Raw genomic sequence first — 12,958 nt, 5'->3', positions numbered from 1 at the left:
ACAAGATAATGAACAAGTACTGATCATAATTTAATCAATTAAAGGGAAATTAATGTACTGTGAAAGGAATTTCATTTCTGTAATACCTATGAGAGACCCACCCTGTTCCACATGCATGATTTAAACAAGAATAATATTCCAGACTGACCTGTATTCCACTACTCATACTAATAGCCATTACTCATGCAAGTATGATATCCAGAATGCAACTGCCAATTTTCATACATTTTATCTTTGATATATGCTATCTGTAACAAACTATTCTCTTCGACTCCAGATGAAGATCTAAGAGATCTTCCTTTCTGGACACATCAATTAAGCATCATTTATGTAAAAGAAAGTATAATGTAGGGAAGAAAATTTTTCAATTGACCTGACAAAGAAGTCAGTAATAAAAACCAAGGATCAGATGAATATATAGCAAAGGGTACAATGTAAAAATTCCTAACATCTGCTTAAATAAAATCTATATGTAGAGGTGATGCACAATGCACAGGTTAACGGAGATAGGGGTTTTACTTTACTCTACAGTATATCATAAATCAAGTCATTCAAAGGATAAAGTGAGAATTCAAGTGAAAAATATAGACAGTCTTACAAGCAGAAAAGGACAGAACAGTTCATTCAGCTTGAGAGTGCCTCCTGCTAAATTACTTCAATCTTAAATTTTCCCTTATAGCATGACATAACCCCTAAGTAATAATTAGTGAAAAAAAAAAAAAACACGCATGAAGCTATTTAATGTAGTGCCTCTCCAAACCATGTGGGGCAGACAGCAATATTACTATAGTATTAATGGTGTATGCCTGACATGCGACTACTGATAGAAACTGAAGAACCACAGGAAGATTTCAGCAGAGATCCATGTGTTAATAAGTTCCTAAATCAGATTTTTAAAAAAAAAAAAAAAAAAATCACAGGAAACTTATCTGGCATTGATTTTGTCTTACTTGTCTGTTATATTATTGGTCATGTTTGTAAAGTATATTACAGATAATGTTTCATCAGAAATTTTGCAAACCTAAAACTCTGTCTAATATTTTAAGCCTTTTCATATAGTACCTACCAAATTTAAAATATTGTGGATTTAATACCAACCATCTAAATACTATGGCAGCTGATAATGTAGGAGTTGAAAGTTTGCTCCATCTGAATACACTGCTCAGGAAGGTACACCGGGAAGCAGCTCCTCTGATGTTACAAGCAAAGGAGAACTGATTGTTAACTCATTCAGAAGGGTCCACATAACCCTTTGAACTCTTGCAAGAAATTCATAATAAGGCAGCTTCAAAATAAAACTCCGTATCTTTCTGCTCAGCTCCCAATTCACTTACTTGAGGCCCAACAACCAAGGAAAAAAACCTTTTAGAGAGTATACTTACTCCCTGGAGATATGCACGTATGACAAAATTTGGGACTTATTTCTTAAGTAAACATATAATCCCTACTAATACATGCTAACCCATTTACTTACCTTTATTACATGGATTAAAGCTAATCTTTGGATATTATTAATGACAGAAAAGTCAATATTATGGGTGAAATCCTGGCTCTGTCCAAGTCAGTAGCAAAACTCCCATTGACTTCCACAGAACCAAGATTTAACCTATTATATGTTTCATCTTAAATAATTTCAGCAGATAGTATATTTGAGCTTTAAGCACCAATTATTATTGAAACAACTATTTGTTACAAGATACCCAAGACTAATTTCACAAAATTTACCACTTCGGGTGGGGCAGGGGGAAATATACATTCAGATGGAAAAAATACAAATATTAAAAAGAGAGCTTCATAAACAAGGACTGGAAATGGCTAAGAAATTATACAGAGAGATCATTTCTATATCTGCCTGATTAGCTAAGACATACTTATTTGTTAAATTAAATCATAATTAGCTGCTCTCCCCCAAAATTGTGCTGGCAAAGAATGAAGTACATGCACAAAGACTTGTAACAAGGGTGGAACACAAAGGGCTGCATATACCAGTTTCAGGGTTTGCTGAGGGGCAGGATGGAAGGCAAGCTGTTCTAATGGCTGGTCTGGCTCAGGGAGACTGACTTCAGAATTGTGTTCTTCAACTTGAGGTACAGGTGGCTGAAATGTAAAGTTGTATTAATTGTTATTTTTTCTTAACACAGTTTTTACACTAACAGAATTTGTACAGTAGAAAATAATTTCAGCTGGAGGAGTGGGGGATGGAGAAGAAATGCTAAAAGTTCAGTTTGCTCTAAGGCCAGATGAGCAATTTCTATCCACAGAACAAGAGTAGACCAAGGTGATCCATAACAGAGATGAAGTACAGAAACTGTATTCATAAGTTATCAGAAATACACATTCACCTCTTCTGGCAATCAGAGCATAGAGCCCGTAAGCCCGAGTGTCTTCTCACTTACACCAGAAAAAAACAGAAATAACTCCATGAGATCAATGGAGTTAGGCCATTTTAAGTGGGAGACCCTTAATCTTAATTTACATGATCTTCTGAAGCATTCATATTTTATTTTAATGAAAAATTAAATTAAATAAGTAGCTTGTATACAACTAGCAATTTAAATATATTTTTAAAAACTCAAAGAACCACGTTGTTAAGCAACATGTTTTAGAATTACCACCCAGTAGTGTATATGGTAATAGTCTGGGTCTAACGACATTCCAACATCGTCAGAAAGGTCCAACAAAAATTAAAATCCTTTAAATAAATTCAGTTTTTAAAAAGCGATTCTTGCAAATAGCTCATTTGCAGTTTCTCTCTAAAAACAAAAACCCACACTTTTCTAAAGTAATGGTCAAGAAACACTAAAATAGTGATATGTTTACAACACACAAACATAGTATCATTATGAAGCATTGACACAGATTTAGCCATTAAAAATTAGGAAAAATATATTTCATTTGACCACTGTACTGGAAGTGTAATCAGTAAAAACAAACAGCAGGTGACAGTGAAGTTACAATTTGATTTACTTTTGCCCAATTTACCATAATATAGCAAGTATTATAAAACAAATGTTATAGCTAATAGCCCTGCATGGTATGAAAGTGCTATTATGGACAAGGCTTTAAGGTGCCAGGATGAATAGAATAACGTGCACCCAAGTGACCTCACTCCAGTGAGCATATAAGCAATTCCAATTAAGTAAATTGATATACACAAGTGTAAAACAAGTATTCAAAGAGGAACTCAAACTGTCTTGCAAAAGTGAACGGTACATCTATATCAGAGGAATGTAGTCTTTGAGGAATGCACTTAAGTTTTAAACAGAAATCTCTGTAGATATGATAAAAAATTCCAGCTTTAAATGTATACAATGATAAGAATACTGTAATTCAATAAGGTTATTTGGCAGTAGAATTTCCCCAGGATTTATTTAGCACTCACTAACCTGTCAAATATTCTCTTGGCACTGTTCAATACAAATTTTTTTAACCTCCAGATACATCAGAACCATTCTTGACTGAAGATTAAAGACAATACATTTTCATGATGAGACTTGAATTTATTTTGGAATCCAGCGTGAAATTCAAGCACTAGAACTAAATTGAGGAGGATGTTATCAAGATCAAATGCCTAAACTAAATTCTGTTTAGAGGTTTATGTATGTGTCATCATAAACATGTCCATCACTGGTAGTGACCAATATGTAAAATACACAGATATTCACAAGAAATAAAAAACTTGTATTTACAGTTTTAGTATCAAACTCTTCAGGTGGGCAAGTAGTGATGTCCATTTCAGATGTCTGTTCTGGAAACACAGGGATTTGCAGAGAATTGATAACAAGAGGATTCTCATTTTTCAGTTTAATTTCCTCTCCATTGAAAATGTGCTAGAAAAAACAAAATCACATCACTATAAACATTTTGCAACAAACTGTTTTATGGTACATGTGATTTAACAGATTATAAAAAATATTTACACTTCCTTCATGACAAGGTTGTATTGTGGTATTTTCTTGTTGATTGCCACAGGCTCTATAGAAGTTAAGGAATAAAGAGCAACAGAATCTGAAGAGGTTTCTTTTATCCCCAGACTGGGGCATAGGTTTGAGTGCAAATCTCCTACCCAAACTTTGTAGCCAATCCAACACCCATTAAAGTCAATGGAAAGACTCCCATAGACTTCAGTAGGCGATGGATCAAGCCCTTAATACAAACCTTAAAGCCAACCCCCATCCACTGAGAAGAAATTATTCAATTTCCATACTAGCTTAGTTCTACTGTTTCTTTATTGTACCAAGTATTGGAGGGACAAAAATTAGGCAAACAAAATTTGCAAATATCCATAACCTGCAGTTCCCCTTCCTCTCTTCTCCTTCCCAATTTGCTAGGCATAAGAAAGGTTTTACAAACCAATGCTCTTCACATCAGAAGCAACACTCCAACTGATCTTACGGGCCTGTTGAAGTTTTTATGATGATCATCCAATTCTAAACACAGTTGTGAAAATCTATTTACATGTACCAAGGAGATGCAATTAATAATATGTGTATCAATCAAAATCAAAGTATTCTCTGCCCCCACTACTTCTACTTGCTGCTTTCTCTCTTTTGAAACCACAATCTAATCTACTTATCAGCAACTAGTCTACGCTAGCCATTTTAAATATGCAAATTAAGAGTATATTTCTTGATGAGAAACTATTTTCTTTTTTTAAAGCTTTACTTTTAAATTAAAATTGAGGTGCCAAACTGCTATAGCTTTACAGCATGCTTTCAGCTATAAAGCTATAGCAAACTCTTTCCTCAACATAAATATTCAGACCTTTTTCAGGGCAACTTTATTCAATAAGTTGAGAAGCTATGACCCTCATACAAAGAGTTACAATGCAGTTCTGAAAAGGTAATGTTACTGTATTCCGAAGCCAGGTCTTCAGCTGATGTAAATCAGCTTAGCTCAATCAAAGACAGTGGAGAAATGCTGATTTACACTAGCCGAAAATATGGCTGCCAGGCTTTTGGAGAGAGGTTTTGGGAAGGTTTAAGTGTCAGTTTACAAACATTATTCATCAACTGTCTTTACTTTTGATATAAAGGAAAAATCTTTGGAGCACTAATAATAATAAGCTAATACTTTGCACGGAGGTATAGTTATCACATCCATCTCTAGACAACATCTGCATTTAATAAAAACAACAAAAGTCACTGCAGATTTATTGCCATTCAAAAGCGATCATGCTTTTCCATCTCACTCATCTCCCCATGCAAAAAAGATGGTAATTTATTTTTATTTATGGAATTTTGGTTGGTGTTTTCATTTTGGCATATTTCCGTTAGTCTCCTTTCCAAGATACCACTTTACCTTTTGTCCTTGGGATTCCATGTCTTCCATCTCTGGAAGTGTTTCTAACAAAGGCAATATGCTAGCATAGTATATCTTCCACCAGAGTACAAGAAATGAGTACTGATGCTGAGATCCTGAGGTGGAGCCATCCTGCATAATTGTTCTTGTTTGAGAGTTGTACTTGTAGTGCCAGGGCTTTGCTGACCCCAAAAAATGAACTACCTTTGCATCCCTGCCAAAACTGTGGAGGAGAGAAATACGAAGTTGTGGTATAGAAATGAATACATTCTGATTGGCATTTCAGAAGAAATGTGTATTCTTGGTGCTATGGCAGGTGACACATCTTGCAACTACTCGTGATAATACATTAATAAGAGGTCAATGAAATATCACCAGATGTGATCTGAGTTATGCAGAATAATTGAAAGCTATTGAATTAAATTACTTTATCTTATTAATCTGAATTGCTTTGCTTGAAAGAAAGGAAAGTGACAACGCAGTCTTTTACTGTTTCCTACTGCTCATTCCAATGGAAATAGTTCATGAAGGAAACTGAAAGATTAAATTTCATATCATCTCTTCTTGCACTCCAAACTAATAAAAAAAATCACTTTCTGAATATCAAAGCAGCAAAATTATTGATTATTGTGGTTCCAGTATTTAAGTTATCCACTCAAAGCTTCACAAGAAGTTCATCATAATTCACACTAATGGATCATTGAATTCACGACCCATTTTTGAAAAAAATTTATATAGTCATGCTTATAACACTGTAATACAAAAGTTTATTAAAGAGAAAAAAGAGCATTTGAAATCATATAATAATTGCTAGCACCAATTTTGCTTCAAGGAAGAGTCTTATGGACAGATTTCAATACCCTTACACTGTGAGAAACTAATGAAAAGCAATGGGGCTACTTTTACAGTAAGAATATCAGAACTGTGCCATTATGTAATCTGTGGTCTGTAGAATATAAGGAAAGTGTCACTGAAGTGACATATCAGCAAAGATATACCAATTCAAAACCTGTAATACTGTTCCAGCTTTTACCTTTGTTCTCTATTGCAAGAGCTATTTAATAATACTAAGTGTTGAGAAATCTTGGTATTCTGTATCAAAGCAGATGCTAGAGGCTCTGCATTACTGTATTCCAACTTCTTGTCACATGACCTCACATTGTGGACTATTGCGTTAGACTAACTTATAATCAAGTGTCAGAATGGGTCACTATCCTTTTCTCTTATAAGTAGGAAAATACATTAAAGGGTGGTATAGAATTGTAATCATTCACTAGTAATACTACTTACTGTTTGAAAGCAGGAACATATGTGTAGATAGCACTAGTGCTTAAGTTGTAGATAAATGGTAAATGTTTGCCAATATCTGTTGTTGCCCAGTTACTGAAGAAACTATTTAATAAGCCTTGATCACCACCTAGAGAATAAATAAAATTATAAGCAGCATCAACAAAATGCTCATATAAACTACAATTTGATTGAAGATTTAAAAGCCAAGAGAAAATTCAGTGCTCTTTGGTCTAAAACTTGAGTGATTTGAGCTACATACCCACACAGGTTTACAATCCTATAGTTTTCCTGGACCCTGAGCCTGGGCGTGCAGGGTAAGTGGGTGCTATGCACCCATTTCTTGCTCCTCCATGAACACATGGCTGGAGACTGGGCTCCACCAGCTGATCTAAGCAAGAGCCAATATCCCTTCCCTGTACTGTTCGTGCAGCTACACTGCAAAAGTACTATCTAGCCCACAATCATGAGGTTAACCTGTGTCTCCCACAGTATTTTAGCTTAATCCTTTAGACTCCAAGGAGGAAGTTATATGAATATTCAGTGTTGTCTTGCTCTCAAAAGCTAGTTTGTGTATGAGAAGAAACTGCAAAATCTTCAAATTGGGTAAAAATTGCCAATAAGCAGAGGCAAGTAGACAAAAGAGACAACCGAGCTGATGGTGGGTGGGAAGAGGAGGTAACAAAAGCAACAGCGTGATGCCAGTGTGTAACTGTTTGCAGAATTAGGGCCCTACTGGCTAATATACTGAAAGTTAATATAAATACAAAATATAATTATACAGCATGAATTTGACAGCATGAGAAATAAATAATACACTTATTAAATCAAATAATAAAGAATGGCAGGAAACAGACATTAAGAGTTCATAGAATGACAGAATCATAGAAAAGTTGGGCTGGAAGGGATCTTGAGAGGTTACCTAGTCCACCCCTGTGCATGTAGGCAAGACAAAGTAACCCTAGCCCACCCTGACAGGTGTTTGTCAAGCCTATTCTTAAAAACTGCCAGTGATGGGGATTCCACAGCCTCCCCTGGAAGTCTATTCCAGAGCTTATATATTCTTGAAAGTTTTCCTTAATATCTAACATACATCTCCCCTGCTGAGGATGAAGCCAATTGCTGCTTCTCCTACTTTCAGCATTTGCTCACCATAGTCTTTGTAACAGCCCTTGGCATATTTGAAGACTTATCAGATCCACCCTCAGTTTTCTTTTCTCAAGACTAAATATGTCCATTCTTTTTTTATTAATCTTTTCCTCATTGGCCAGGTTTTCTGAACATTTTATCATTTGTTTCGTTCTCCTCTAGACTCTCTCCAAATTGTTCACATCTTTCTTAATGTGTGGCCTCCTGAACTGGAAGAGTATGCCAGCTGAGGCTTCATCAGTACAGAGTAAATTTAGACAATTACCTCCCATGTTTTATATAGGACACTGCTGTTAATACATCCCATAAAGATATGAGCCTTTTTCACTATTACATGACACTGCTGATTCAGAACCAATGTGCATTTGATTATGCCTCTCCAAGCACAGTGCTTTGCACTTGACTTTATTGAACTTCATCTGGTTGATTTCAGACCTGTTCTCCAATTTGTCAAGGTCAATATGAATTCTAATTTTGTCCTCCAGGTTTCCAACTCTTCCCAGTTTGGTGTCATCTGCAAATTTTGTAAGTATGCTCTCCATTCCATAATCCAAATCATTACTGAAAATATTGACTAGTACCCCTGTGGGACCCTACTGGATACCTACTCCCAGTTTAACTGCAACCACTGATAATTACTCTGAGTACAGTCTTTCAACCAGTTTTCCACCCTTCTTATAGACCATATCATCTAGACCACATGTTCCTAGTTTGCTTCTGCGAGTAACGTGTGGGACAGCCTCAAAAGCCTAACAAAGAAATCACGTCTACAGCTTTCCTCTTACCCACAATGCCAGTAACAATGTCAAAAAAGGAAATTAGATTGATTTGGCATAATCCATGCAGACAAATCCATGCTGGCTATTCCTTGTAGCCCTATGAATCTGTAGGTGCTTACAAACTGATTGTGGAATAATTTGTTCCAGTATTTTTTCAGGTATCCAAGTTAGGCAGACTGATCTATAATTCCTGGATTCTCTTTGTCCCCCTTTTTAAAGATAGGTACTATGTTTGCCCTTCTCCAGTCCACTGGTGCTTAACCCATCCTCCAGGAGTTCTCAAAGACAATCACCAATGGTTGCAAGATTACTTAAGGAAGTGACGGAGGCACTTCAGGGTGAATTTCATCAGGCCCTGCTGACTTGAACACATCTAACCTATCTAAATATTCTTCAGCTTGTTCCCCTTGTGTTCCTTCCCCCTTGTTGTTAATATTAACTGTGTTAAGTATCTAGTAACAATTTACCTTTTTAGAGAAGACTGAAGTAAAACAGACAAACCTCAGACATCTTGATGTCATCTGTTATTAGCTCTTCTTCCCCAATGAACGGAAAGCCTACACTTTCCTTCATCTTTCTCTTGTTCCTAATGTATTTATAGACCCTCTTCTTATTGCCTTTGATGTCCCTTGCTAGGTGTAACTCATTGTGTGCCTTAGCCTTTCTGATTTGTCCCTACATGCTTGTATTATTTTGTATTCATACTTAGCAATTTGTCTGTTTCCACGATATAGACAAAAGGAAAGAATATTTTTTTAACACAAGCTTTAAATGAAATAATGTGTAGTGAGGCAGAGATATTCAGGTAACCCCATCCATCTTATCTGATCAAGAGTTCTAGAGTTAGATCCTCAACTAGTGTAAACTGGAGCTATGACAAATTACATCAGCTGAGGATCTGCCCCCTAGGTTTTTTGAGAGATTAAACCTTGCATATTGTCATTTCCTCTGCTCTGCTAAGTAGTCAAGTATCAAGGGGGTAGCCGTGTTAGTCTGGAAAGAAAGAAACCAACAGGACTCCACTGGCCATCACATACAGTCCCCAGCTAAAACCTCTCCAACGCATCATCAGGGATCTACAACCCATCCTGGACAATGATCCCACACTTTCACAGGCCTTGGGTGGCAGGCCAGTCCTCGCCCACAGGCAACCTGGCAACCTGAAACACATTCTCACCAGTAACTGCACACCGCACCATAGGAATTCTAGCTCAGGAACCAATCCATGCAACAAACCTCGATGCCAACTCTGCCCACATATCTACATCAGCGACACCATCACAAGACCAAACCAGATCAGCCACACCATCACCGGTTCATTCATCTGCACGTCCACCAATGTAATATATGCCACCATATGCCAGCAATGCCCCTCTGCTATGTACATCGGCCAAAACTGGACAGTTGCTACGGAAAAGGATAAACGGACACAAATCAGATATTAGGAATGGCAATATACAAAAACCTGTAGGAGAACACTTCAACCTCCCTGGCCACACTATAGCAGACCTTAAGGTGGCCATCCTGTAGCAAAAAAACTTCAGGGCCAGACTTCAAAGAGAAACTGCTGAGCTTCAGTTCATCTGCAAATTTGACAGCATCAGCTCAGGATTAAACAAAGACTGTGAATGGCTTGCCAATTACAAAACCAGTTTCTCCTCCCTTGGTTTTCACACCTCAACTGCTAGAACAGGGCCTCATCCTCCCTGATTGAACTACCTTATTATCTCTAGCTTGCCTGCATGTATATACCTGCCCCTGGACATTTCCACTACATGCATCTGACGAAGTGGGTATTCACCCACGAAAGCTCATGCTCCAAAACGTGCCACAGGATTCTTTGCTGCTTCTGCTAAGTAGTACACTCAGCCCTTTACAGTTATGGAGAATTGGCTTGTTGAGAGTCAGGGTAATTTCTGGCACTATGTTCTCTCAAAGACTTACCATCAAAGCTGCCATGTTCAGTAGCAAACTGCAGCAGACGGTTGTAAGTTTCTACAGAAGGTCGAAAGACAAATACGCCACTATTAAAGCAATCTGGCCAGCCAGAATCAGGAGCTGCAGAAAGCTCTTCCCGTTCAAACAGTTCATCAATGTTACATAACACCTTGGGGAAAAAAAAAAGACTCAAATTTAAAATTTTAAAGTAACAGTTTATGAACACTGTGTTGCCTTTAACATCTGGACAGCTAACTCAAAACTGAGGGATTAAATTACTATCCTTGTCATGGAAGCTCTGAGTATTTAGAGCACATTAAACAGTGACAGTATAAAGGAGGCTGGGTATCAGAACTTTCATTTGTTAGTTGATAAGATAAAAGACAGTTACTCACCTTTGTAACTGTTGTTCTTCGAGATGTGTTGCTCATATCCATTCCAATTAGGTGTGCGTGCGCCGCGTGCACGCTCGTCGGAAGATTTTTACCCTAGCAACACTCGGTGGGTCGGCTGGGTGCCCCTTGGAGTGGCACCGCTATGGCACTGGATATATACCCCTGCCGACCCAACAGCCCTTCAGTTCCTTCTTGCCGGCTACTCCGACAGAGGGGAAGGAGGGCGGGTTTGCAATGGATATAGCAACACATCTCAAAGAACAGTTACAAAGGTGAGTAACCGTCTTTTCTTCTTCGGGTGCTTGCTCATATCCATTCCAATTAGGTGATTCCCCAAGCCTTACCTAGGCAGTGAGGTCGGAGTGAGATGTTGCAGAATGCAAAACTGCTGAGCCAAAGGCTGCACCATCTCTGGACTGTTGAACCAGAGCATAATGAGAGGCAAAGGTGTGGACCAAGGACCAGGTAGCTGCGTGACATATCTCCTGGATGGGTACATGAGCCAGGAAGCAGCAGATGAAGCCTGAGCTCTGGTAGAATGAGCGGTGAGGTGGCTCAAGGGAACATGAGCCAAGTCATACCAAGTACGAATGCATGCCGTAACCCAAGATGAGATCCTCTGGGAGGAGACAGGTAGGCCCTTCATTTGGTCTGCCACCGCGACGAAGAGTTGGGGTGTTTTACGAAAGGGTTTTGTGCGCTCGATATAAAATGCGAGCGCTCTACGGACATCTAGAGAGTGCAATTGTTGCTCCCGTCGTGATGAATGTGGCTTTGGGAAGAAGACTGGAAGGAAGATATCCTGGTTGACATGAAAGGCCGAAACCACTTTAGGAAGGAACATCGGGTGTGGTCGCAACTGCACCTTGTCCTTGTGAAACACAGTATACGGTGGGTCCACCATGAGAGCCCGAAGCTCGGAGACTTATCTGGCCGATGTAATGGCTACGAGGAAAGCTATCTTCCAGGGCAGGTACAGTAGGGAGCAGGTTGCTAACGGCTCGAATGGGGCAGACATGAGTCTGGTTAGAGCCAGGTTGAGGTCCCAGGTTGGGGCGGGGCGTCGTACTTGAGGGTATAGGCGCTCCAAGCCCTTGAGGAACCTAGAAACCACAGGGAGCAAGAACACGGAACGGCCGCTCTCCCCTGAGTGGAAGGTAGAAATGGCTGCCAAGTGCACTCTCAATGATGATACCGCTAGGCCCTGCTGTTCGAGATACCAGAGGTAGTCCAAGATAGTGGGGATCGAGACTTCGGTGGGAGTGACTTTCTGCATTTCGCACCGGCAGGAGAAACACTTCCACTTGGCCAGATACGTTGATCAAGTGGAAGGTTTCCTGCTACCCAGGAGTACTTGTTGTATTGAGGCAGAGCAACGTAACTCTGACTGGCTTAACCACGCAGCAGCCATGCCATGAGATGAAGGGACTGCAGGTCTGGGTGGTGAAGTCTGCCGTGGTCCTGAGTTATGAGGTCTGGGTGAAGAGGCAGGGTAATTGGGTTGTCTATCGAGAGGTCGAGCAACATGGTGTACCAGTGCTGCCTGGGCCACGCTGGAGCGATCATGATCAAGCGAGCTCCGTCCCTGCGGAGCTTTAGCAGGACTCTGTGAACCAGCAGGAACGGTGGGAAGGTGTAAAGCAGTTGGCTCGTCCACAGCATCAGGAAAGTGTCTGAGATCGAGCCCTGGGAGAGGCCTTGGAAGGAGCAGAACATCTGGCATTTCCTGTTCTTGTGGGAAGCGAAGAGGTCTATGCAGGGAAATCTCCACTTCCGGAAAACAGAATAAATAACGTACGGACAAATCGACCACTCGTGAGACAGGAAGGATCTACCGAGTCAATCCGCCAGAGTGTTCCGCACCCTTGGGAGAAAGGACGCTACCAGGTCTATCGAGTGGGCTATACAAAAGAGCAGAGTTGGATGGCCTCCTGACAAAGGGGGGAGGACCGTGCCCCTCCCTGCTTGTTTATGTAATATATGGCCATTGTGTTGCTGTGAACACTGAGACACAACGGCCTTGTAAGTGCTGTTGAAATGCCTGACACGCAAGGTGGACTGCTCTCAGCTCTCGGACATTGATGTGCAAGGCCAGCTCCTGAGATGATC

General features: G+C 39.5%; 1 protein-coding gene across 2 annotated transcripts in view; it reads right to left on the bottom strand.

Annotated features, from left to right (window-relative positions):
- GYG2 (glycogenin 2) overlaps positions 1-12,958 on the bottom strand; it is a 42,529-nt gene that overhangs the window by 2,056 nt on the left and 27,515 nt on the right. For both annotated transcript variants that reach the window (XM_030572139.1, XM_030572149.1), the window contains exons 4-8: positions 10,461-10,623; positions 6,592-6,718; positions 5,302-5,524; positions 3,690-3,830; positions 1,987-2,097 (exon numbers count right to left, since the gene is read on the bottom strand). In XM_030572139.1, the coding sequence (XP_030427999.1) occupies positions 1,987-2,097; positions 3,690-3,830; positions 5,302-5,524; positions 6,592-6,718; positions 10,461-10,623 (765 nt within the window). The remainder of the gene's footprint in view (positions 1-1,986; positions 2,098-3,689; positions 3,831-5,301; positions 5,525-6,591; positions 6,719-10,460; positions 10,624-12,958) is intronic.

The sequence above is a fragment of the Gopherus evgoodei genome, chromosome 1 (assembly GCF_007399415.2).
Source record: "Gopherus evgoodei ecotype Sinaloan lineage chromosome 1, rGopEvg1_v1.p, whole genome shotgun sequence".
Classification (NCBI taxonomy): domain Eukaryota; kingdom Metazoa; phylum Chordata; order Testudines; family Testudinidae; genus Gopherus; species Gopherus evgoodei.
This window is presented reverse-complemented; position numbering and strand designations above follow the sequence as displayed.